General features: G+C 57.3%; 3 protein-coding genes across 7 annotated transcripts; 2 read left to right on the top strand and 1 right to left on the bottom strand.

The window, feature by feature from the left end:
- Positions 1-97: 97 nt before the first annotated feature.
- STAR (steroidogenic acute regulatory protein) lies at positions 98-6,548 on the top strand. 3 transcript variants are annotated; one of them, XM_087762706.1, is made up of 12 exons: positions 98-430; positions 548-642; positions 1,216-1,344; positions 1,439-1,528; positions 2,691-2,867; positions 3,449-3,562; positions 3,831-3,958; positions 4,041-4,199; positions 4,715-4,899; positions 5,083-5,176; positions 5,259-5,406; positions 6,291-6,548. In XM_087762706.1, the coding sequence occupies exons 1-11, from the start codon at positions 156-158 to the stop codon at positions 5,364-5,366; spliced, it is 1,554 nt and encodes a 517-aa protein (XP_087618832.1). In that variant the 5' UTR covers positions 98-155; the 3' UTR covers positions 5,367-5,406; positions 6,291-6,548. The 3 variants fall into 3 exon arrangements, with proteins under 3 accessions (XP_087618832.1, XP_087618834.1, XP_087618833.1); XM_087762708.1 differs by lacking the exon at positions 6,291-6,548 and having other exon boundaries at positions 292-430; positions 2,695-2,867; positions 5,259-5,498; XM_087762707.1 differs by lacking the exon at positions 6,291-6,548 and having other exon boundaries at positions 299-642; positions 2,695-2,867; positions 5,259-5,498.
- ASH2L (ASH2 like, histone lysine methyltransferase complex subunit) lies at positions 6,034-18,996 on the bottom strand. 3 transcript variants are annotated; one of them, XM_087762702.1, is made up of 17 exons: positions 18,828-18,996; positions 15,244-15,313; positions 14,315-14,460; positions 13,436-13,524; positions 12,967-13,061; positions 12,742-12,837; positions 12,426-12,521; positions 12,107-12,182; positions 11,394-11,411; positions 9,934-10,027; positions 9,346-9,563; positions 8,958-9,125; positions 8,406-8,599; positions 7,897-7,989; positions 7,436-7,534; positions 7,094-7,153; positions 6,034-6,700 (listed from the first exon to the last, which is right to left on the bottom strand). In XM_087762702.1, exons 1-17 carry the CDS (start codon positions 18,968-18,970, stop codon positions 6,593-6,595), a joined length of 1,863 nt encoding a protein of 620 aa, XP_087618828.1. In that variant the 5' UTR covers positions 18,971-18,996; the 3' UTR covers positions 6,034-6,592. The 3 variants fall into 3 exon arrangements, with proteins under 3 accessions (XP_087618828.1, XP_087618829.1, XP_087618831.1); XM_087762703.1 differs by lacking the exon at positions 11,394-11,411; XM_087762705.1 differs by lacking the exon at positions 18,828-18,996 and having other exon boundaries at positions 15,192-15,305.
- A 1,367-nt stretch (positions 18,997-20,363) lies between these two features.
- On the top strand, positions 20,364-23,426 carry LOC104016061 (nodal homolog). The gene is made up of 3 exons (XM_009468883.2): positions 20,364-20,580; positions 21,274-22,064; positions 22,163-23,426. Exons 1-3 carry the CDS (start codon positions 20,364-20,366, stop codon positions 22,313-22,315), a joined length of 1,161 nt encoding a protein of 386 aa, XP_009467158.2. The 3' UTR covers positions 22,316-23,426.
- Positions 23,427-23,926: the final 500 nt, after the last annotated feature.

Raw genomic sequence — 23,926 nt, 5'->3', positions numbered from 1 at the left:
CATGAATGCGAGGTGTCTTCTCGTGGTGACTTTGCGTGGGGACGCGGGGGGTGTTTTGGGGGAGCGTTTCATGGGGGACGGGGGCTCAGCGGGTGCTGTGGGGGCTTTTCTGGCTGTGTTGCCTCCCCCGGTGTTTTCTCCCTCCTCCTGCCCCCATGGGACGTGGGTGGGAGGGTGCTGGGTTCCTGTCCCGGAGTGGGGCCGTGCCATCTTCCTGGGCGTCCCCTCGCGGGTGCGAGCCCCTTGCCCCCAGCACCCTCAGCTCGGCATCACCAGCCGAGGGTTTGGGTGGGTCTAGGCAGGTCCGAGCTGCTCAGGCCTCATCCTGCCCTGAGCAGGCGAGCGGTGCTGGAGCAGGCGTGGAGTCGGCCAGCCAGACCAGCCGTGCTCCCTCCTGCCCCGACAGAGAGGCACCTTCCCGGTGCACAAGGTAGGTGCTGGGACCTGAATCCCATCCCCGATGCCTGCGGCACCGCTGCTGCTCCTGGTGCCATCCCCGGTGCCATCCCCGGTGCCGCAGGAGGGCTGCCGTCCCTTCTCCTCGCAGGCTCAGCGGACGCAGCAGGCAGCCTGGCGGCACAGCGATGGCATGGGACCCCCGAGGGATGTCCAGAGGAGATGCCGAGGTGGTGTTGGGAGCCGGTGAGTGTCGGGGTGGGGGTCCCCGTTAACCAGACCTTCCTGAGGGACTCGGGTGTCTTTTTGGCACAGCTTCCTAGCAAGCTGTGGGTCTCTGCGTGCCGCTCTGGGGACTGGCCACCCGGAGCATTTGCCTTGCATGCCATGGCACGGCATGACTGTCCCTGCGTGTCCCCTCCCAAGGGGCACAGAGGGGCTTGTGCCCCTCCAGCCCCCCCAGCCCAGAGTCAGAGGGGTGGCTCTGCCTGCTCTGTTTTGGTTCTTCTTGCAAACAACAGCGTGTCCTTGTGCCGAGGCCTTGTGCCTGGGAGCAGCTGCTCCATCTGGGATAACAGCGGTCCCAGCCGGTTTGCAGCCAGGGGGTCTCCCTGCCACCCCGGTCCCCGCTGCTGCGTCCCCAGGCCTCACCGGCAGGGCAGCAGGGGCTGGGGGCTGCCCACCTTGCCGGAGGGTCTCGCCCGCTCTCCACGGGCACCGCAGACCCGTCGGTGCTCGGTGTGCATTTGGCACGAGCTGCAGGCTGCGGGGCTGGGAGCTCCTGGAAGCAGCTCAGGGATTTCAAACCCTCCTGTGCAGGCATGCGGGGACCGGGGGGACGAAGCCCGGCCCGGGGGGAGAGCTGCAGCAGGGACCCGGGAATCACGCCTGCGCAGGGCTGCAGCACCGGTCGGCGAGCGGGAGCGCAGCTGCGGCGGAGATTTCCCAGTGAGCATTCGGGAAGGGGATGGCGCAGCTTCTGGCTTCCTCCTGGTCCCACCAGCATCTCCGTCTAACTGCGTCTCGACGATGTGAATGCGAGGTGTCTTCTCGTGCATGCGATGGAGAACAGCGACCCCAGCGATGGAGCGGAGCTGTCCCAAGGAGCAGCGGGACCGTTCCCGGGTGGCAGGTAGGACCCAAATCATCTCTCGGGGGCTCGGCGGGTGGGCTGGGGGAGGCGAGGGGTTCCCCCGGGGCGCCGGCGCAGCGAGCGGCTGACCTCCCCCTTGGCCAAGTTGTTGCAACAGCGGGGAGGAAGGTCAGGTTCTCTGCAGGAGGGTGCAGGGGCTGACGTCAAAGGAAGCAGCTGGTGATTCACGGGTTCTTGGGAGCGCTGGTCTCCGGGGCCGTAACTCATCCCAGAAATGTCATTTCATCCTTGAGCGTTATCGCTGCTCTGCCGTTGCCCGCCGCTCCCAGCCCTGCAGCAGATAAGCTGGCCTCTGGGGGAGGTACGGGGGCTGCCCCTCGCTCCCAGCCCCGGGCTCAGTGGCTTAATATGCTGATATTACTTATATTACTTATATATTATACTTAGAAACAGGCTGTGTTAGCGTGGGGCTCTGTGGGGCAAAAGGGGAGGGCTGCGTGCCGACCGAAACGCTCTTGTCCGTGCGATGCGCTTAAAGCATCCCTGGTGCTACCCTGCCGTGCTCAGCCACCCCGGGTGCCCGCCGGTCCCGCGCGCGTTCGCGGGCGCCAGCGATGCCGGGAGGTCCCGCTCCGCCTGCGGGGTTCGGTCTCGTGCGCCGCAGCGAGGGCTCTGCGGTGGGGTCCGGTTCCCCGGCGCGGGGAGAGGCTGCCCCGGTTCTCGTGTCCGGTGTTAGCTGAGGTTGGGCTGAGCCTGACTCCGGTTATTCCGGGATGGTTTTGCTGTGAGGTGGTGTTGTCCGTTGTTATCTGTTATTATCCGTTGTTACCTGCCATAATGGGTTGTTATCCGTGGCTGATGATCCATGCGGGGGCAGCCGTGCCGTGGACCCCAGGTCCCTGCGCAGCGGGGTTTGTCCCCGGCACAGGGATCGCCCACAGAGCGGCGTACAAGCTGAGCGGGGAGGCTGTGCCTCGCTCTCCTGCCCTCATCTTGTTTCGGGAGATGGCCGGACCGCGGACGGGGGCTGGCCGGGCGGCATCGCGGTGTATGAGCACGCACCCGCCCACGTGCGTGCATCTGCTCGCCGGACGCACTGGCGGTGACCCGCGGCCCCCGGCAGATGCGCAAGGAGCCGGGTCTGGCCTTGGCCCCCCGGGGCCCTGCCGTAAGTGATGGCTCTTATCTCTCTGCTGACAAGCCAGCATCCTTCAGCGGGCGTATTTAAGGCCGAGCACCCGGAGGGCTGGAGCAGAGGAGCGCTCGCCACAGAGACGCCTGCCCGCAGCCCACGGCTCCTGCCCGACCAGGGAGATGCTGCCTGCGACGTTCAAGCTCTGCGCCGCCATCTCCTACCGGCACCTGCGCAACATGACCGGTGAGGGCCGCGGGGGGCCGGGACGCGGGGCCGGGGCAGCCACGGGCTGCCTGCGCTGGGCAGCGCCGGAGGCCGGAGTCTCCGGGGACGCTCTCCCCACCCCATGCCCTGTTGCTTTCTGGGTTTTGTGGTTTACTGTCTCCACGACCCATTTTGCCACCAGACCCATTTCTGGGGTCCGAGGGGGGCGGCTGCGTGCCATTGCTGAACGCGGAGGGAGCTGTAGGCAGCGCTCCTGCTGGCTGTGAGGATTTTGTATTCTTTCACTCCGTTGCCTACAGCCTTTCCTGGGCACCAGCACGATTGCTCCTCGGTATTTTTACGACTGTTTTCTGCTCGCCGTGTGCTGCGTGGCTCGGACCCGCAGCAAAGTCCGGCTTAGGGCAGCTTTTGTCCCGCAGCGGTGCAATGGCAGTCAGCTGCTCTCTGTGCCTGTAGGGACTTCAGCGAAGGTAGCAGGTCAAAGGAGACAAGCAGAGATTTTTTTCAATGATGTTGTACGTTTAAATTGAAAAAAAAAAAAAAAAAAAAAAGAGCAAAGCCCAGCAGCAGCCGGTGAGTGACGCGCTCTCTGCTCTCAGGTCTGAGAAGACAAGCCGCCGTCACCATCAGCCAAGAGCTGAGCAAGCTCGCCTGCCGCGGCACGGGACCCGGCACGTGGATTCACCAGGTTCGCAGAAGAAGCTCCTTGCTCAGTAAGTGACCGGCAGACGGGGGGGGGTCTGGCGCTTTCTGCTGGGTGGTGACCGTCATGGGTCAGGGCTCAGGGAGGAAAACCTGCTCGTGGGTCGCCCGTGCTTTTGCCGAACAAACGGCGAAGGCAGGGAATTGAGTTTACTTCCCCAGCCCTTGGGCACGGAGAAGCGTATTTGATGCAGGTAAAGCTGCTCTGGTGTGACGATGTGTTAAGTCGGCTGGGCGATGTTCTTGCACTCACTCCTGCTTTTGCCTGATCCCGTGCAGGCTCGAGGCTGGAGGAGAAGCCCTTCAGCGAGATGGAAATGTCTTACATCAAGCAAGGAGAGGAAGCCCTCCAGAAATCGCTCAGCATCCTCGAGGACCAGGACGGCTGGAAGACGGAGACGGTGGTGGTAGGCGCTCTGCTTTGCAGCAGAACGACACGGTCCTCCTGTAAATATTTGGGATATTTAATTCTACCTTCCCCTCTCCCAGGATAACGGAGACAAAGTGCTGAGCAAGGTGCTCCCGGACGTGGGGAAGGTGTTCCGGCTCGAGGTGGTGGTGGACCAGCCCCTGGACGCAGTGTACGGCGAGCTGGTGGACAACATGGAGCAGATGGGAGACTGGAATCCCAACGTCGAAGAAGTCAAGGTAGGAAGCGCGGGGGTTCGCTGCTTTGTCTGGTGTCGGAAGGGCCAAAGCATCGCTTTGCCCATGGCAGCACAGGGATTTCTCCACCCGTTCTTCGGGAAATGAGAAGCCAGGCTTTCCTCCCGCAGTAGGGAAGATAGGGCTCGCCCTGCGGTCATCGCGTTGCTGCTGCAGCAGCAACGGCTTGTCTGCTGCTTATTCATTCCGTAGGGAACGCGCCAGCTCTGTTGGTAAACGTGTACTGTTACTGGAGGAGAGATCGCACGTACCCCAACGTGCAGGGAAGAGCATTTTGGTGTTCCACAGCTTGTCTGGAATGAGAGAAACCCCTTCCCGTTGCAGGAGTTGAAACCTGATGTTCCGTATTCTGGGATGAAGCACGTTTTGCAATTTTTCTCACTGTAGAGTTGTTTTTGTAAGAGCACGTGTTTGAACACGCAGTCATCACAGCTAGCTTTTAGCTAAAGTTTGCAGTAAATACCCCAAAGTAACATTTTTAATTCTGAACTGCCCAGATTCTCCAGAAGATTGGAAAGGACACAGTGATCACCCACGAGAAGGCGGCCGCTACCCCCGGGAACATTGTCGGACCGCGGGACTTTGTGAGCGTCCGGTGCTCCAGGAGACGTGGCTCCACCTGCGTCCTGGCCGGCATGGCCACGCAATACGGCGCTATGCCGGAGCAGGAGGGATTTGTAAGGTAACCGCCGTGTGCGTTCACTTACAGGGTGTTTAACGAGTCGGATTCGCACGCGAGCTTTTGGTATGGGCTCAGAGGAATTAGGCTGGTGGCAGGAATGCAATTCCCAAAGCGCTTCAGCACGGCTTTTTAGCCTCAAAAGTCAAAGTCAGATGTTGCTTTCTAACCCGTGCGCTCCTGCAGAGCTGAGAACGGCCCCACGTGCATGATCCTGCGCCCGCTGCCCGGCAGCCCTTCGCGGACCAAGCTAACGTGGCTCCTCAGCATCGACCTGAAGGTAAGCTGTGCGGCGAAGGTTTCGAAGCCGGATTTGCATTTGAGCCGAGTTCGGCTCACGGGCTGCGTCTGCTCCTCTCCAGGGCTGGCTGCCGAAGACCATCATCAACCAGGTGCTGTCCCAGACGCAGGTCGACTTTGCCAACCACCTCCGGGAGCGCCTGGCCCAGACAGTGGCCGTGGACTGCTGACCGCACGGGCTAGTGGTGTAGTGCTTTGGGCAGGGGTGGGGTAAGTCAGACGCAATTTAATTAGCCAAGGCCTTTAGTGGTACCTACTAAATAGTAAATTTTATTAATATAGACACTAAAAAAGCTTAAATACAGACACTAAAGGAGTTTGGGAGGCTGCAGGGGCCAGCACATGCTCACTGGGCAAAGGCAGGACCAACAAGTTGGGGGTCAGGTCCTGCATGTGCTGGCCCCTGCAGCCTCCCAAACTCCTTTAGTTTCAGTAAAGGACCAGAGCTCTAATGAGTGGTGTCTACTATTAATAAAGCCTTGGCTAATTAGTTATAGGGAGCTCCCAGACACCTGGCTGGGAAGGCAGGAGGCCCAGCACATGCTCAGTGGGGCGAACGCAGGACTTTACCTCAAAATTTTTTTTACCCCCCCCCACAAATGCAGCACTTCTTGGGCCACCAGAAATGCTACTCCCTGCAGGGAAGCAGCTCTAATTTATTTTTCCTGTACGGCAGGCAGGCACGCACGCACAAAAAGCGTCAGAGTATTTATTCACTCACAGCTGTGTAACTTGTCAATGCAGTGAGCAGGAGGGGAGATCTCCCAAGTGGAGCTACTTCAGGTTTAAATCCCAGTCAGCACAAGACAAAAAAACAACCACCAAACACCAAAGAAAAAGAGTTAAAGCCTTTATTTTTAAACTGGTTTCCAGTTTGGGGGGGGGGGAGGAGGGAAGGGAATGAAATTTGGGCTTCTGTCCAAGAGGCAGTCTTGCATGCAGTAGTCTTGTAACAGCACAATCCTCCTGGCTGGAAGCTGGTGTTTACAATTAGACAGTTGAGCAGAAGTGTCAGCGTTGCTGCTTCTGCGAGTGTACCTACAGCAGGGAGCTCCAACTGCAGCCTGCTCTTGCTGAACAAACAACTGTTACAGCCCAGGCACATCACAGGAGAAGTTACCTCAACACAACACTTGCCTCTTCAGCTAGCTACACTGTAAAAGTTACTGAAGACTCCAAGAGATGCCCACAAATAGCACAATACATACCAAGCTGCCTTCGCTTAGACTCCAGCATAGTGGGAATCTTCAGCAGGTAACAAATAGACATAGCGCCTGCCCGCAGGAGCTGCGGTGTTGGCTGATCGCTCCGAGTGATGCGCGTTCCTCTGTAATAAAAACCACTTGACTGGATACCCACGGCGTCAGTTTTGTTAACGCTGCGCCGCCTGCTCTGTTTACGGCTCCCAGGGCGGGCTTCGTCTCCCATCAACTTCTGTCTCTACGTGATACAGGACGTCCGCCAGCGTGTGTTCGACGACAGCACCCCAGCCCATGTCACTCATCTGCAAAGGGACAGACAGTCAGCTGGAGCACTGGCTCAGGACAAAAAGAGTGACTAGCGCTGCTGTACAGCAGCATTCCAGGTCTGCTTCCCTCCTGAAAACATTGGGGTTAGGGCTGAATTCTTGGAAATTCCCCCCTTTGATCAGTAAGAGGGCAAGAACAGGGATTTTAGACTAGTCTAATTTAACTTGTTCCTCTTGACAGAGGATAACTGACCTATCTGTCCTTAGATACAATCCTTTTGGCTACACTACCCAAGTACAAAGACTGAAGAGAACAGACACAGGTTTGGTATAAATCAACTCCCACCACAAGGGCTTGACCACCTTTTCCCCCCTCACTTTGCAATAGCCTCACAGTATTTAAACAAAAGAGCTTCAGTTATTACTTACCGGCCGGTAAGTGATATCTCTAGGTGGATACTTGAAATACGGCCCAAAGTTTATAGAAACCTGGGGAAGACACATTTGTCATTAGATCAGAGGAAAAAAAATAAGCAAGCAGGTGAATGTCTTCAGTCCTCATCCCCTCCTACCCGCACCCTGCGCAAGACCGCGTGAAAGGAGAGCATTCGTGCAGCGGTTCGATAATGTAACAGCAGCGGCGTTCCAGAGTCGCTTCACTAAAATAATTCCCGTTTTCACTTGCTTGACACCCTCCCAAAGTGCCCCTGCTCTGTGCATTACTAAAACCATGACAGACTTGGAATGATAATTCCAAGACATGTGACTTACCGTGCAGCCTTTGTACAAAGAAATAGCAGGAAAATAAACTCCTTCAAAGATGTCTTTAAAGGCAATTCCTTGGCTGGCACCGTTCTTGAAGAATATTATCTGAAGAGAAAAACAAAGAGGGTTTTGGGTTTTTTTTCCGTTGATGCTCACTTTCAGGCCCATGCTCGTGCACTACACAGCAAGCCTCAAGAGGCCGCTTTACCTGCTGCCAGACAAAGGGGAGCGTAGGTTATGACTGACTTAAGTAAGTGGCAGCGCTACCACTGCACGCAAAGGGTTTGCTAAGTTCACATCTATTGTTGCTTTAATAAAAGCACTCTTGTTTTTGATGAAGAACTAACCATCAGCCGCCCTTTGTGCTCGTTAAATGCAAGCAATTAATAGGCACAATAAGCCAAGCTCAGCAGGCGCTCCGCTCTTCCTGAAGTTCTGCATCCTCCACCTACCAACGCTTAACTTACCTGGCTTCCGGGCGCTTGCTTTAGGCTCTTCTCTGCTTTGTCCACAAAGTCCTTCTCTTCAAAGTACAAGTAGCTTTTGAACTTGATCAAAGCCTGAAATATTAGAAAACAACCACTTCAGAAGTAAGCCAGAAAAACGGTTACCTTTAGTGACATATTAAGGACCGGCAGAGCGACAGCAGCCCCGCTCTGGGATAGGCGTGCCTCTTGGGTCAGAGTACCCGTGAAGAGTGATTCACACATCTCGACTATTTGAGAACGAGGAGGGGAAGAGGCTACCAAACGAGACGTGGGCAATCTCGTTCAGTCGCCCGTGCAGAGTCTTCCCCTGCAGAACCTCTGGGTGGCTCTGGGTATTTCGTTTTCTCGAGATCAACGCTTTGGACCTCCGCGCTACGAACCACAGCGGTACCCAGAGGCAGGATGGAAAGGATGCACTCAAAGGGGGCAAAAGCGAGGCTACAGCAACCCGTTGTCCACTTAATCCGACAGCGAACTCCACACCTCACCTTATCTTTGTAGGTGTCGGGCAGTGATTTGGCAGTCTCCGTGTCTTCTGGAAGACTGATGTAAAATCCCAGTATATCGCCCTGTCCGTAGCCAGATGAATAGTGTTTCCCTATCGACTGGTGAAACTTTGTTCCCTTTTTGCTGCGCCAGGAGTAACTGAACTTGTCGTATCCCAGAGGCGCCTGGAGGTTCCCTGCGGAAACCAACGGTTCTTCGTGAACACACACAGCGTAGCAGGAGCACCTCTGCGCGTCCCGCTTCAAGTTTTGGAACAGTAATGACATTCGGTTAACGAATACGACTGCCATTAGTACAAACGCGTCGACTACAGCGTTAAGCGAGGCCAAGCGTGCAACAGCACAAAGGATCCACCCGTACTGCAGTTCTGCATGGTTTTCATCGCCTGCAGAAAGAGTTTCCCCTTCAGAAAAGCAGTGAAGAAGCAGGCAAGCTGACCACCACTTACCCTCCTTAGGTCTAAATTACTGGGGAAAGAAACACAGGAACCAGTTGGAAGCCACTGCTAAGAAATATTTGGTAAAATTCTTTACCTAATGGCTGTGACCAGCCTAATCTGGCAGCTGTGTCCGGAGGCATCTCATCCATGGATATTTCAAAGTACCACGCTCCTTTCCGCACTCCGTGCGAGGCTCGTACCATCGAATAGCCCTTCTCGCCGATAACGGTCAGTCTGTCGTCAGAAATCTTTAACTGAGGAGCTGCGGTAGGTGAGAGAAGAAGATATGAGCGGCTCGTCTGCGATTTCTAACATGCGGTGATGCCAAAAGGCAAGCGAACATACAGAAGCGGATTTAACATTTGCACCTCTTACAGCAATGAAGTCTGAAACTTCGATAACCGGTAATACGAGGTTCCAGAAGACGGCCAGCATAAGAAGAGCTGGCTATACAACCGGCATACGATTCGCAAGCTTTGTACCTCGGTCGTGCAGTGCTAGGAGGACTCGTTCGTACAGGCAGGCTCTGTAGAGGTCCCCAGGAATAGGCTTTCCTGCCCAACAGTCTAGCTCCAGTTTTTCTGGGTCAGGTGCGTGGGGGTCAGGCTCAGCCAAGATGTAGCGATATCCGTCTTTATTAAAGGGGTGTTCCAAAGGATAACCGTGGGGTGGTAAGCGCTGAGCGGAAAACAACGGGTCACTGTGAAACACAAAAACTACAGGTTGGCATCTCACGGTGGCTACGGTTCAGTCACAAGTCAGCCCAGGACAAGCTCTTACAGAGCTGTACCTGCAGCGCTCGCGGCTTGCACACCGCTTGGCTTCCAAGAGTCTATGCGAAATGAGCAGATACTCATCGAGGAAACGAGCCTAGACTCATCTATTTCAAGGAATTTCTAGCACGTGATCCATCAATAACATCGCAGGGTTATGGCATGATTCCCCATAAATCTACCAAGGGCAGAGAGAGGCAGGAGGCAGCATCAAAAGCAAAGCTGTCCCTCTGCCTCACGTGCAACACCTCGCTGTAGATGCTCATCGCTGGGCCACCGCATCATCTTTCCTCCTACCTTCTGGTTTTCTTGGCTGTTCCCGTGGTCCCTCCGTCCTGCTGCTTGCGCTTCGCTCCTCGTCCCTTCCCGCTGCCTCCTGCGGCGATTCCCCCTTAACGCAGAAAGCACGGCACATTAAGCAGCCGATGATCGGAGAGGGCCCGCGAGCATGGAATCTCCACAAACAGAAAGGGGCAGAAGCAGCCAAATTCAAATCAGTTCATGAGCTCGGGTACCTTCTTCCACGGTTACATGCGAAACGGACGTTATTGAAAAGGAGCACAGCAAAATCCAGAACTTTTACGTAGCTTCTAGGCAACTTTTGAAAGGCCTAAATTTAGAGTGGAAGCTAAGCGAGGTTTATCAAGGAAATGAGCTCAACTCAAGCTTTTAGGGGGAGAATTAAGAATGTTTTCTGTCATCAAAAGCTCTACAGACAGCAGCACTGGGATCCACTTCAAAAGCATCATTACTTGCTTTCGTGGAGATTCCAGTCACAGTTCAAATACTTTTGGCAAAAGCAGCAGAAAACCCAACCTACAGCGCACACCATCTGATTTTAAGCAAAGTCGTCATCCCGGTGACACGCTATGCTGGAGAAACACTCTGACACCAATAAGCACTTTAACGTTAAATTTCCATCTAGAAAATAAAATACGCCTAAGTTGAGGAAAAATGAAAAGCGATAGAGGTGTTTCTCTTCAGTATTACCAAAATCGGTGCTACGATTGAACAGCGTATCCTTTCGTATTACAGCACCCGATTTTTACTCGTAAATAAAACCGTAGTATAGAAAAAGCTACGTGTCAAAGGTAATCAAACCAATATAACGTTTTAATACATTAAACTGCATACGCATTTTATCATTACACTACGTCGAAAAAGATCACCATTGATTTACGCGGAAAACTATAGAATTTTTATGTACTGTAGATAAACACCTTTGCGAACCGCATACTGTGTCGGAACTAAAAATATAGTCAGCTTTTAAATGATCAGCGTTCCCTTACAGCGTAAGGGACTCAGACCACCGAAGGAATACCATATTCTGCACAAACATGACACGACCTCAGCTGCACTCGGTCGTTTTAGCGCAGATAAACGTTTAGGCTGTCCGGGTTGTCATCGCTTATTTGCCTAAACAATCACAATTATCATACCAGCTCACAGACTCAGACACTTATTGAGGCATTAAGATTTAGAACTACCACAATATCAGGTCAAATCATACAAAGTAAAAATAAACATAAGCGAAAATAAAACTTTAAACCAGTCAAGTGGGGCAGAATATGATAAGTAAAAGCTTCTAACTGCTAAAGATTAAAAAGTGAAATTGTTGTTTTGTATTAAGGTATTATTGCAATCACATCAGGGCACGCTTTTGATTTTTAATTGACTTTAGCTTCTAAGATAATTGAGCAAAAAAGCTTTGCAAACAATAATACTTAAGTTTTAGAAGCTGAAAGGTAAATATTCACCTCCCAAAGAGGCTCCGCCTGTAAGAACAGAAGTGGCACCACATATTTGTCAGTCTTCCAGAAATTAAATAAAAAAAAAAAACACCAGTGCATGAAATGGAGACAACGCAGCCTTAGATATCTATAACCTTTTTAAAAAGCCCCAAACACCTCCTGTTCGGTACTATTTGAATGTGTTTAACACAGAACAGCGTAGCACACAAATCTCATCGGCAGTTAATATTGCTCCAGTAAGATTCCCATAAGTAATCTCAGCAAGCTAGGCAAAGTTGTGAGCACAGCTGCCGTTCCGCAAAACGGAACGACAGTAAAATGCAAGCAGCGATTATAAGGAATAATACATACTTTCCCCAACTACTTTCAAAGCTCAGAGGGAGGGAAACAGGAACTCTGAATAATACAAGTAGGTAAATTACAATCATCATGGAAGAGAACGGACAAGCTCAGCTTTCTTGCAAGCATCTTGATTTAGCTGGCCGCCGTGAAGAAAGAAGTTGAACCTTCCCAAGAAGATAAACTTAACCTATCTCTATAGAAAGCCCTGGTAAGACTGGCTGAACGTGTCTCGAACATAATAAGCATAACCTCAGTTCACATGACAGGTTTAACTGCCGCATCTCAACTGACGTAACTGCAGAGACACCCAGCTATAGGACTGGGAAAATAACAGCTTAGTCCCAAATATTCAAAAACTGCCTGATTAAAGAACTTGCCGTTTAAGCTTCCGCTTGTGGATACAGCGTTGTTCTGTTTCTGGTTATCATACGCAGGACCAATATTGGCAAGATCCTGCAAGAGAGAAAAAAAATAATAATAAAAACCCAAAATCAGTCAAACTTACCACTCAAAACCTGAACGCGGCACTCGCAGGTGCTGGAGTACTCCAACACATCGCTTGCACAACAGAGGCTCACAGCGTGACTTGGCTAAGTTTTGCTCGTTTGACTGAGCATCAGCCACCAGCAAAAAGAACCCTTGCTCCTTCCTCCCAGCTCCCCACGGCACACTGTCCTTCCATCCCTCGCTACGTACTTGGTCTAGAAGTCCAAACTTGGGGTAATCTTCTTCTGGGTCTTTACTCCCTGGGTCCGGATGCTCTTTCACCAAGAATACATCTCTTTCTTTACACTAAGATAGAGGAGGAGTTTCAGTTACACAGGGTAAGACCATATCAAGGTCATTAACAAGCGTTTACATCATAGTATTTACTATTAGTACGTATATCAACTACATGAGAAGCATCAGAATCTTCACCATTTCGCTCCAAGTCCAGACCAAGCAAACACGAATGTCAGACAACTGCGCCGTTCACAGAAAATCCTCCGTGAATTTAGCTCTGAATGCTTACCATAGTTTTGACAATATTATTAGGCCAAGTCATTTTCCCAGGCCTCTGTCGTGTTGTCATACACTCCCAGTATTTATCAATAAATGGGATAATATCCTGTAAAAAATTAAAATAAAGTCTTAACAGTGTGGGTCTGAAAGCCTCGCTGCCAATATTTGTTTGAACTTGCTCTGCCCTGAAATCATAGCTTACGTAAATGCGTGATGATTTTTAGAACAGCCGTACCTTATCTTTTGAGAACATAGTTTTCGGGTGCTCATCTTGTGTCCTCGACTGCCACGTTAAGTTGGCCAGAGCGCTAAGGCACATTTCCTTGAGATCTTAAAAACAACAATATACCAGAGCTAGAATTACACTTCATGGGGAAAATCAAACATACACCCACGTACACAGCGATTACTAACCACGCAGCATCCGTGCTATCTTGAATAACAGTAAAACCGTCACAGGTTCTGTCCTAACTCAGCAGCCCTCGCTAAACAGGAGATTTTCACCATCTTATTAAGCTAGTAGCAAAACAGCAAAACGTTTTTAGAACGTTTTTAGAAGCAGCCGCACATGCTTGTTGCCAATAGGGGATTTTTTTTGGTCATTTTTGAAAAGTTTCAGCAGAACCCTCCCACCGACTCTAGATAAAACGAAGCCTCTAGGATTATCTTGCGCAAAATTTCAACAAACATGCTTTTACACTTACTTGCTTGTTTTCTTAAGAAATACGTGTTCCCACTGTGATGGCAAACGTTGCAATGGAAACTGTAGTTGGTCATGAAAGGCAGACACGATCTAGGAAAGAGCACGCTGATTTGGAAATTCTGGTGCACACCTTACTTACAACATCGGGTTAAGAAAGTCATTATTCTTTACTACATCCGGTTAAGAAATTAATTATTCCAGGTTAACAAATTAATTATTCTCTCTCTCTCCAAAACCAGAAACATCTTACAGGTTCAATAATATTTTCATCAAATGAGGTTTATCATGGGCATCAAGAAAAACCACAAAGCTCGTGAGAAAAACATACGCAAGCTAAGCATCGTCATCTTGTTTTAGAGAAGTCCTGGAATTCATTCAGCAAAATAAGAGGCAACAACCCAGAAGCTCTGGACAAGGAGCTCCATCCGAGCCAATTAATTTTAACTGGAAGTCTAGAGTACTTTTTAGGGACAAAATACAACCAAAAAAGTTAAGTTTTTAATAAGTCTAAGGTCAGTCCCACATAGGTTCTAGAAAAAAAGCTGAATTTACTTTTCACTTACAAGAAGATTTTCTTTTTTGTTCACGCCAATTGAAAATGTCTGTTGAAGCCCCCTCTGCTTTTCAAATAACGTTTACAGGCCTCTAAGGCACTACGTCCCAGGGTGGCTCTGACAGTCCTGAGGTCTGGACAAGGATTTTTTTAAAGCTGAAATGTACAAACAGAAACACTTCCTGCTGTGTTGGGTAAAGCTTTTGTTATTTACGTAACAGACTGGTTTCCAAGTGTCCAAGGACCTGGACAGGGAATTTACACTCTAACTACTTCCATTTTTGCTAACCAGAGTTTCATGCCCAGTGTTAGGCGGAGCTTACGTACGTGGTATCAATGCCAAACGTGTCTGCTGTGAACCACTTTGTACAAATTCCACACTGCAGCTCTATCTCTCCAAGCTGCCGTCCGTTCTCTTCATCCACTGAGCCTGCCTGAGCATCCAAGACTTCGGAATTGTCCCCAGCAGCTTCCTACAACCAGAGCAGATCAGCAAACTTGGACTGGCGTAAAGACTGACCAAATCAGACAGGAAAGAAGTTTTGTGCAATAACCTGTCAAGACAGGAGAATTTAGAGGGAATAAATTCTTTTTCCCTTAATACACAGCCATGCTGTGAGCAAACTGGACCTATTCTGTAGATTCAGTTAGTTAGAATTAGTCAGATTTAATGCTCAGATGAGGATTTAATTCCCAAAATGGTTCTTTAAAGAACTAAAACTGGAGCTAGCAGGATGGAAAGTCCTTCTCGTTACACAGAAACATTTTATCTTCTGAAAAAAAATTCTACACTTGCCCTTTTTCTGCACCACGTACAATCCGTGGTTATCTTATGCCTTTGCATCTCCCCCGTCATCTGTGCAAAGACAGCAAATAAGAATCCTTTGGAAAAAATGTGCTGGTGGTGAGGGGAGAAAAAAAAAAGAAGGGAGAGGGCTAGCCGTCTGGTGAACAAGTATCCCAAGGGTAAGCCTCAACCTCAGCCTGCAACAACCCACAAGAGGGAAGGACAACTTCCAAGTCCAGGATCCCCAGCGCTCACAGACCTGCACAGACTCCACCACGAGGGCTGCTTTGCTGCCGGGACAAGCAAATTGTGGCATCCGGCAGCACGGGCGGCCAGGCAGCATCCTCACCGAGAGGCTGCGCGTTCAGCTTTGGGTGCTCTCACATTCTCTACCCATCCCGGCCCCGCAGAACTCACCCCCATGGACTGGGCTTCTCCCAGCAAGCCCTGGCTGCCTGCAGCCACCTACCAGGGGGTCCTTTCCATTGGCGGACTCTGTCTCCAGAGAGGTGGTGACATCGACCAGGGTGGCATCTCCCCTGCAAGAGCAGAAACGAGTTCCTGAGAGAGGCCCCCACCTCAGCTCTGGCATAACTGTGGTGGGGCACAGCCTGGCCCTGGGGCCTGACATGGCCTGGACTGGGACAGCCTGGCCGCAGAGCCTGGCACGAACTGGGACAGCCTGGCTGCAGAACCTAACATGGACTGGGACAGCCTGGCATGGACTGGGACAGCCTGGCCCCAGAGCCTGACGCGGACTGGGACAGCCTGGTATGGACTGGGACAGCCTGGCCCCAGAGCCTAACATGGACTGGGACAGCCTGGCATGGACTGGGACAGCCTGGCCGCAGAGCCTGGCGCGGACTGGGACAGCCTGGTGTGGACTGGGACAGCCTGGCCGCAGAGCCTGGCGCGGACTGGGACAGCCTGGCGTGGACTGGGACAGCCTGGCCCCAGAGCCTAACATGGACTGGGACAGCCTGGCATGGACTGGGACAGCCTGGCCGCAGAGCCTGGCGCGGACTGGGACAGCCTGGTCTGGACTGGGACAGCCTGGCCGCAGAGCCTGACGCGGACTGGGACAGCCTGGTATGGACTGGGACAGCCTGGCCCCAGAGCCTAACATGGACTGGGACAGCCTGGCATGGACTGGGACAGCCTGGCCGCAGAGCCTGGCGCGGACTGGGACAGCCTGGTCTGGACTGGGACAGCCTGGCCGCAGAGCCTGGCGCAGACTGGGACAGCCTGGCGTGGACTGGGACAGCCTGGCCCCAGAGCCTAACATGGACTCGGACAGCCTGGCTGCAGAGCCTAACATAGACTGGGACAGCCTGGCCGCAGAGCCTGGCGCGGACTGGGACAGCCTGGCCCCAGAGCCTAACATGGACTCAGACAGCCTGACAGCAGAGCCTGGCGCGGACTGGGACGGCCTGGTGTGGACTGGGACAGCCTGGCTGCAGAGCCTGGCGCGGACTGGGACAGCCTGGTCTGGACTGGGACAGCCTGGCCCCAGAGCCTAACATGGACTGGGACAGCCTGGCATGGACTGGGACAGCCTGGCCGCAGAGCCTGGCGCGGACTGGGACAGCCTGGTCTGGACTGGGACAGCCTGGCCGCAGAGCCTGACGCGGACTGGGACAGCCTGGTATGGACTGGGACAGCCTGGCCGCAGAGCCTGGCGCGGACTGGGACAGCCTGGCGTGGACTGGGACAGCCTGGCCCCAGAGCCTAACATGGACTGGGACAGCCTGGCATGGACTGGGACAGCCTGGCCGCAGAGCCTGGCGCGGACTGGGACAGCCTGGCGTGGACTGGGACAGCCTGGCGTGGACTGGGACAGCCTGGCCCCAGAGCCTAACATGGACTCAGACAGCCTGACAGCAGAGCCTGGCGCGGACTGGGACGGCCTGGTGTGGACTGGGACAGCCTGGCCCCAGAGCCTAACATGGACTCAGACAGCCTGACAGCAGAGCCTGGCGCGGACTGGGACGGCCTGGTCTGGACTGGGACAGCCTGGCCCCAGAGCCTAACATGGACTCAGACAGCCTGACAGCAGAGCCTGGCGCGGACTGGGACGGCCTGGTCTGGACTGGGACAGCCTGGCCCCAGAGCCTAACATGGACTCAGACAGCCTGACAGCAGAGCCTGGCGCGGACTGGGACGGCCTGGTGTGGACTGGGACAGCCTGGCCGCAGAGCCTGGCGCGGACTGGGACAGCCTGGCGTGGACTGGGACAGCCTGGCCCCAGAGCCTAACATGGACTCGGACAGCCTGGCTGCAGAGCCTAACATAGACTGGGACAGCCTGGCCGCAGAGCCTGGCGCGGACTGGGACGGCCTGGTCTGGACTGGGACAGCCTGGCCCCAGAGCCTAACATGGACTCAGACAGCCTGACAGCAGAGCCTGGCGCGGACTGGGACGGCCTGGTGTGGACTGGGACAGCCTGGCCGCAGAGCCTGGCGCGGACTGGGACAGCCTGGTCTGGACTGGGACAGCCTGGCCCCAGAGCCTAACATGGACTGGGACAGCCTGGCGTGGACTGGAACAGCCTGGCCCCAGAGCCTAACATGGACTGGGACAGCCTGGCGTGGACTGGGACAGTCTGGCTGCAGAGCCTAGCGTGGACTGGGACAGCCTAGCACGGACGGGGACAGCCTGGCCCCAGAGCCTAACATGGACTGGGACAGCCTGGCATGGACTGGGACAGCCTGGCCGCAGAGCCTGGCGCGGACTGGGACAGCCTGGTCTGGACTGGGACAGCCTGGCCGCAGAGCCTGGCGCGGACTGGGACAGCCTGGCGTGGACTGGGACAGCCTGGCCCCAGAGCCTAACATGGACTGGGACAGCCTGGCATGGACTGGGACAGCCTGGCCGCAGAGCCTGGCGCGGACTGGGACAGCCTGGTGTGGACTGGGACAGCCTGGCCGCAGAGCCTGGCGCGGACTGGGACAGCCTGGCGTGGACTGGGACAGCCTGGCGTGGACTGGGACAGCCTGGCCCCAGAGCCTAACATGGACTCGGACAGCCTGGCTGCAGAGCCTAACATAGACTGGGACAGCCTGGCCGCAGAGCCTGGCGCGGACTGGGACAGCCTGGTCTGGACTGGGACAGCCTGGCCCCAGAGCCTAACATGGACTCAGACAGCCTGACAGCAGAGCCTGGCGCGGACTGGGACGGCCTGGTGTGGACTGGGACAGCCTGGCCGCAGAGCCTGGCGCGGACTGGGACAGCCTGGCGTGGACTGGGACAGCCTGGCCCCAGAGCCTAACATGGACTCGGACAGCCTGGCTGCAGAGCCTAACATAGACTGGGACAGCCTGGCCGCAGAGCCTGGCGCGGACTGGGACGGCCTGGTCTGGACTGGGACAGCCTGGCCCCAGAGCCTAACATGGACTCAGACAGCCTGACAGCAGAGCCTGGCGCGGACTGGGACGGCCTGGTGTGGACTGGGACAGCCTGGCCGCAGAGCCTGGCGCGGACTGGGACAGCCTGGTCTGGACTGGGACAGCCTGGCCCCAGAGCCTAACATGGACTGGGACAGCCTGGCGTGGACTGGAACAGCCTGGCCCCAGAGCCTAACATGGACTGGGACAGCCTGGCGTGGACTGGAACAGCCTGGCCCCAGAGCCTAACATGGACTGGGACAGCCTGGCGTGGACTGGGACAGTCTGGCTGCAGAGCCTAGCGTGGACTGGGACAGCCTAGCACGGACGGGGACAGCCTGGCCCCAGAGCCTAGCGTGGACGGGGACAGCCTGGCGTGGACCGGGCCGTCGCGGACAGGACGGGCCGGGGATCCTGGGCACCCCCGGTGTCGCTGGGGCAGAAGGACCACCCGAAACCCCATGGCTTCCCGGGGGAGGGGGCAGGGACCCCCCCCCGGTACCCTCACGGTTTCCAGGGTAACGGGGGAGGGGGGGGAAGGGGGGAGAGGGGAGGGGAGGGGAGGGGAGGGGGCCCCCCATAGCCCTCACGGTTTCCAGGGCTGGGGGGCGCGGGGAGGGAGCTCGGGCCTGCGCCGGCGGGCCGAGCCCGCGGGCAGGGAGGGACATACCCGGTCTCGGCGTCGGTAGCGCCCGGTTCGGGCGGGGCCGGAGGCTCCGCGGCGGGAGGGTCCGGGACGGGCTCCGCACCCTCAGGCGCAGGAGCAGCAATCCCGGCCGCGGCCGCCGCTGCCGCCGCTGGCGCCGCCGCCATTTTCACTCACCGCCCCGCTCTCGCGAGAACGCGCCGCGCACGCAGCTCTCGCGAGACTCCCCCCTTCAAAGGGCAACGGCTGCCGGTGGGGCCCATCCCCGAGCGGCGCCACCTGCCGGCGGCCGCCGGGAAGGACACGGCGCGGTAGGGGGCAGCCGTGACGTCACCCTGCTCCGCCGTGACGTCACCCAGCCAAAGCCTGGGAGCTAGGTGCGGGGCTGACTTGGGGGCAAATAAACCCCACGCCAGCGCAGGTCCCAGGCCCCCGGCGCCGCCGCCGTGGGCTCCCCTCTGACCCCGGCCCCACACCGGGGGGTCCCGCGGGAAGATTTAGCACCTTTCCCCCCCGGAAAGGAGGAGCGTCCCCTCGCCAGCCGCCGCTCTGCGAAAGCCTCTTGCTGGGAGGGCCGGCGGAGGCGGGGGACCCCCCCTGCTCGGCCGCTCACACCTCCGGGGGCCGCACAGCTGTGCCGGGGGCTGACGCACGGCCATGTGTCCCCACAGCCGCTCTCACTCGCTCTGCAGCATTAAAGGCTCATGGCAGAGGGTTTACGCGTCGCACCCCTCTGCCTGGCCCAGCAGCACCCTGGCCCCAGCCGCACCGGGTCCCCCCGAGGCCCGTCCGTGGGCAAGGCCCACCCAAGGACGGTGCTGTTCCCCCTGGGCCGCCCGGCTGGCATCCCCCTGCACCCAGCGGTGCGGGCCCCGTTGTCCTGTCCTGCACCCCGTGCCCTCAGCGGGGAGGAGCAGTGGGTGCTCAGCACCCTCTCCCCTGGTCCTGCTCTGGATGGTGCTGGGAGAAGGGGAAACCAAGCAGGGCAGAGCCCCTGCCTGGACAGGGCTGAGGGAGTGACGGGGACGATGGCCACCCATGTCCTGGTCCCTTCTCCAAGGAGCAGGACAGGATTGCCGGGGGGGCGGCGCTGGGGCCAGGGGTCCCAGGTGCCGGGCAGTGCAGGGTGCGGGGGACAGCAGTGTCCCCGCAGAGCAGGGCAGGGCCGGAGAGAGCTGGTGGTGGGGACGAGCCCAGGAGGGAGGGATGGAGAGAGGGACGGGGAGAAGAGATGGGATATGGAGAGGTGGAGGGACGAGGCAGGGATGGACAGGGCTGGAGGCAGGGAGGGAAGGATGGGGGGAAGGAGGGAGGGAGAAAGGGAGGAACGGGGGAGGTGGAGAGGGACGGCGGGGGGCAGATAGGGATGGAGATAGGGACGGAGGGATGGAGCTGGGGACGGAGGGATGGGAAGAGGGACGGGCGGGCGGGGGGGGGGCTGCCGGGGCGGCGGGGAGGGAGGGGGCTGCCGGGGCGGCGGGGAGGGGGCTGCCGGGGCCGCCCGGGGCGGCGCTCGGGGCCGCTGTACAAATAGGGCGGCTGCGGGCGGCCCCTGCAGCCATGCGGGCCCCGCTCCGCTCCGCTCCCGCGCTGGCGCTCTGCGCCCTCGCCCTGCTCCGCCTGGGCTGCGCTCCCACCCGCGCACCGGCCCACGCACCCACCCGCGCCGCGCCCCGCGCCCCGCCGCGCTGCCCCCCGCTGATGCTGCAGCTGCTCCGCGCCCCTCCCGCCCCGCTCCGCGCCGCCGCCGCCGCTGCCCTCAGCCTCTCCCCGCACGGTGAGTGGGGCCGCGGCCCCGGGCATCCCTCTCCTGGGACCCGCACTGTCCCCGCGCATCCCTCTCCCCAGGACCGGCACCGTGCCGGAGCATCCCTGTTCCCGGGACCGGTACTGTCCCTGGGACCCGCACCGTCCCCAGGCATCCCTCTCCCCGGGATCGGCACCGTGCTGGAGCATCCCTGTCCCCAGGACCTGTACCGTCCCCGGGCATCCCTGTTCTGGGACCAGCATTGTCCCAGGGACCCACGCTGTCCCCGAGCATCCCTGTCCCTGGGACCCGCACCGTCCCCAGGACCCGCACTGTCCCCAGGCATCCCTGTTCTGGGACCAGCATTGTCCCGGGGACCCGCACTGTCCCCAAGCATCCCTGTCCCTGGGACCCGCACTGTCGCCGGGACCCGCACCGTCCCTGGGCAACCCTGTCCTGGGACCCGCACTGTCCCCGGGACCCACACCATCCCCGGGCATCCCTGTCCCTGGGACTCACACGGTCCCCGAGCATCCCTCTCCCCGGGACCGGCACTGTCCAGTGCTCTCGCTGGCTCTCGGGGTGGATCTGGCTGCTTTCCCCCGACCCTTGGGCTCTCACGCAGGGATCGTTCCCCAGCAGCATGCGAGGGCACCGTCCCCTCCGGTGCTGGCACTCCCTGGCAAAGCCGGCGGTCCCCTCACCGTGCCCCTTGGGTTTCAGGCTCCCTGCAGAACGGCTCCCGCTGGGCGCTCTCCTTCGACATGTCCTCCCTCTCCAGCAGCCAGGAGGTGAGTCTGGCCGAGCTCCGCGTCCACCTGCCCGGCTTCTCCCCGGCCCGCGACGTCTCCCTGGACATCTACCACAGCCGGCGGCAGAGGTGCCGGGGCGGCGGGACCTGTGCCCACCAGCTCTTTCTGGGCACCGTGGCCGGCAACCCCTCTTCCACCCAGGCCTCCTGGAAAGTCTTTGAGGTCACCAGCCTGCTCCGGTCCTGGCTCCACCAAGCCATGGCCCCTGGGCACCACAGTCCCACGGGAAGGGAGCAGTGGGAGGCAAGTGGGTCGTCCACCCCGGCCACTGCCACGACGCGCTCGCCTGTCTCGAGCGATGCTGGCCACGGGGAGCCAGCCCTGCCCCAGGACGTGACGGACGGAGTCCTGCTGCTCGTCTTCTCCAGGGACAAGTCTCCGGGAGACCACAGCCTCATCAGGACAGCAGAGACCTCCAAGCACGTCATGCGTGACAGTGGCTCCCAGGGCGCGGGGACCCGCCGGCATCGCAGGAACAGAAAGGAGAAGCAAAGGATCAAAGTGAGCGACGCTGCCGCTGCCGTCCCGGGGGAGGAGGGCAGGTCCTTGTGCAGGAGGGTGGACATGATGGTGGACTTCGAGCAGACTGGCTGGGGCAGCTGGATCGTCTACCCCAAAAAGTACAACGCCTACCGGTGCGAAGGGCAGTGTCCGTCACCCGTGGACGAGACCTTCAAGCCCACCAACCATGCCTACATACAGGTAAGAGGGGGCTGCTGCCTCCGCTCCCGCCGCGCACCCCCAGCCCCGCCAGCCCGCAGCAGGGGGTGATGCTTTGCCCTTCCCGTGTCTCCCCACAGAGTTTGCTGCAGCTCTACAAGCCCAACCAGGTGCCCTGCCCCGCCTGCTCCCCGATCAGGATGAGTCCCCTCTCCATGCTCTACTACGAGAAGGGCGAAATCGTCGTCCGCCACCACGAGGACATGATCATCGAGGAGTGCGGCTGCAACTGAGGGCAGCTTGTCCCCTGCTGGGAAGGGGCACATCTCTGCCCAGAAAGTGGCCCCGAGGACTGGCCGCCCAACCCACGACCAACGCGCAGACCGGGGCATCCCTGAGCCCCCGCCACCTCCGAATCCCGCGTGGCCGTGGGTTGGCAAAGCCCTGGCTGTGCCAGGGGAGGAGGAGTGGGGTGCCTGGGTGTTAGCGGCTCTGCAGCACCGCACGGCCGCACCGCATGGACGGATCCAGGCTACGCGCAGGGGAGGCCGTCAGACGCCTCGCTGCAGCACCGAGGCGGTGGGTGCCTGACGGCTGCGTTTAGCCAGGAGCCGCTGTGCTGGCGGCCAGCGTGCACCAGGGCAGCCGAGGGCTGGTGTTGCTCCCCAGAGGCAGGAGCCGGGGCGCAGGGCTGGAGCGGTGGCAGCATCGCTCCCTGCCACGACGCACTACCCATGGCGATGCTCCTTTTGCCCGCGATAGCTATTGCTGGTACCTGCAGGCTCTTGGCGGGACACTGCAGCGCCGGTGTCCGGCCACGCTGAGCACCTGCACCATCGGGATTTTCAATCTCCCCCGGGGTTTAGGCCTTTCTCTTAAGACTTCTATTATATTTTTATTAAAACTCTATCAGATTTCTATTACAATTAAGGAAAGTTAATGTGTTAGCCCAGTGTCCAGAGCGCCCATCCGGCAGCGCCACGTGGGCAGCAGCAGGCAGGGGTTCATCTCAGCCTGCCCCGAGCCGCGGGGCTGAGCACGGTCCCGGGAGGAGCTGGCTGGCAGCAGGCAGGGAGGCAGCGACCTCCATCATAGAATCATAGAATCATAGAATTGCTAAGGTTGGAAAAGACCCTTAAGATCATTGAGTCCAACCGTTAACCTATGAAACTTGCTCCTCACCCAGGACTATGCAGGGAACCACGCAAAAGACCTGGGGCTCCTGCGTCCCTCTCCAAAGCCTCATCTGTTCACCAGAAAGGGTTTGCACGGGCAAGAGGCGTGCCTCTGGAAATACGGCAGCCCCGAGGTCGGGCTCGGTGGGTCTGAGCCCCCGCCAGCCCTCCTACCGGCCCTGAACATCTCAGCTCGTGTGCTGCTTTCCTCTGTAAAACGATGGCTTTGCTCAAAGCTTTTCCACCACTCGCTGGATGGGGCAGTAGTGAAAGGGTCGTGGTTGTATAATTCATCAATAAATTATATATATTAAAAATGCCTGGTAGATTCTGCTGATTTCCACAGCCCATTTTTGCTGTCGAATGGTCTTTCAGGGTGCAATGCCCTCCAGCTCTCTGTGCATCTGCTACACCCAGAGGCTCTCCCTGCCCTGGGATCACCTCCGGCTGCAGCCTGCTCCATCGCTGCCCGGCGAAACCAGCAATGCCGGGCGGTAACGCCCAGAGCGAGTGGGCTGCTACCGTAACTTGCTAGAGCAAGGGTGTCCCCTTGAACGGTGCAAAAGATGCTCAACAGCTCTGTGCACGGGAAAGTTGGCATGAGATAACGAAGAAGCTGCTCCCTCCCTGATGGGGGGTTGCTCGAGAACAAGCAGGGAAGCACCTGCAGGCGTTGAAGAGGAGGGCTAAGGGGATTTTCCACCTTTATTTACCCCTTGGAGATAAGGG

Source organism: Nipponia nippon, unplaced genomic scaffold (assembly GCF_047370975.1).
Source record: "Nipponia nippon isolate SJK-2023a ecotype South Korea unplaced genomic scaffold, ASM4737097v1 scaffold_27, whole genome shotgun sequence".
Classification (NCBI taxonomy): domain Eukaryota; kingdom Metazoa; phylum Chordata; class Aves; order Pelecaniformes; family Threskiornithidae; genus Nipponia; species Nipponia nippon.
The sequence above is the reverse complement of the archived record's forward strand: the minus strand, read 5'-3'. Positions and strand labels throughout refer to the sequence as shown.

Bases quoted from the DNA above. Each gene is read 5' to 3' on its own strand.
- LOC104016061 (XM_009468883.2), top strand. From the start codon at position 20,364: ATGCGGGCCCCGCTCCGCTCCGCTCCCGCGCTGGCGCTCTGCGCCCTC. The intron at 20,581-21,273 runs GTGAGTGGGGCC...CTTGGGTTTCAG, and splicing joins CCTCAGCCTCTCCCCGCACG to GCTCCCTGCAGAACGGCTCC. The intron at 22,065-22,162 runs GTAAGAGGGGGC...GTCTCCCCACAG, and splicing joins CCAACCATGCCTACATACAG to AGTTTGCTGCAGCTCTACAA.
- STAR (XM_087762706.1), top strand. From the start codon at position 156: ATGGGACGTGGGTGGGAGGGTGCTGGGTTCCTGTCCCGGAGTGGGGCC. The intron at 1,345-1,438 runs GTGAGCATTCGG...TGTGAATGCGAG, and splicing joins GCTGCGGCGGAGATTTCCCA to GTGTCTTCTCGTGCATGCGA. The intron at 3,959-4,040 runs GTAGGCGCTCTG...CCCCTCTCCCAG, and splicing joins GGAAGACGGAGACGGTGGTG to GATAACGGAGACAAAGTGCT.
- ASH2L (XM_087762702.1), bottom strand. From the start codon at position 18,970: ATGGCGGCGGCGCCAGCGGCGGCAGCGGCGGCCGCGGCCGGGATTGCT. The intron at 14,461-15,243 runs GTAGGTGGCTGC...CTCTGGTTGTAG, and splicing joins CCAATGGAAAGGACCCCCTG to GAAGCTGCTGGGGACAATTC. The intron at 9,126-9,345 runs GTACAAAGCTTG...CACCTACCGCAG, and splicing joins CCTAGCACTGCACGACCGAG to CTCCTCAGTTAAAGATTTCT.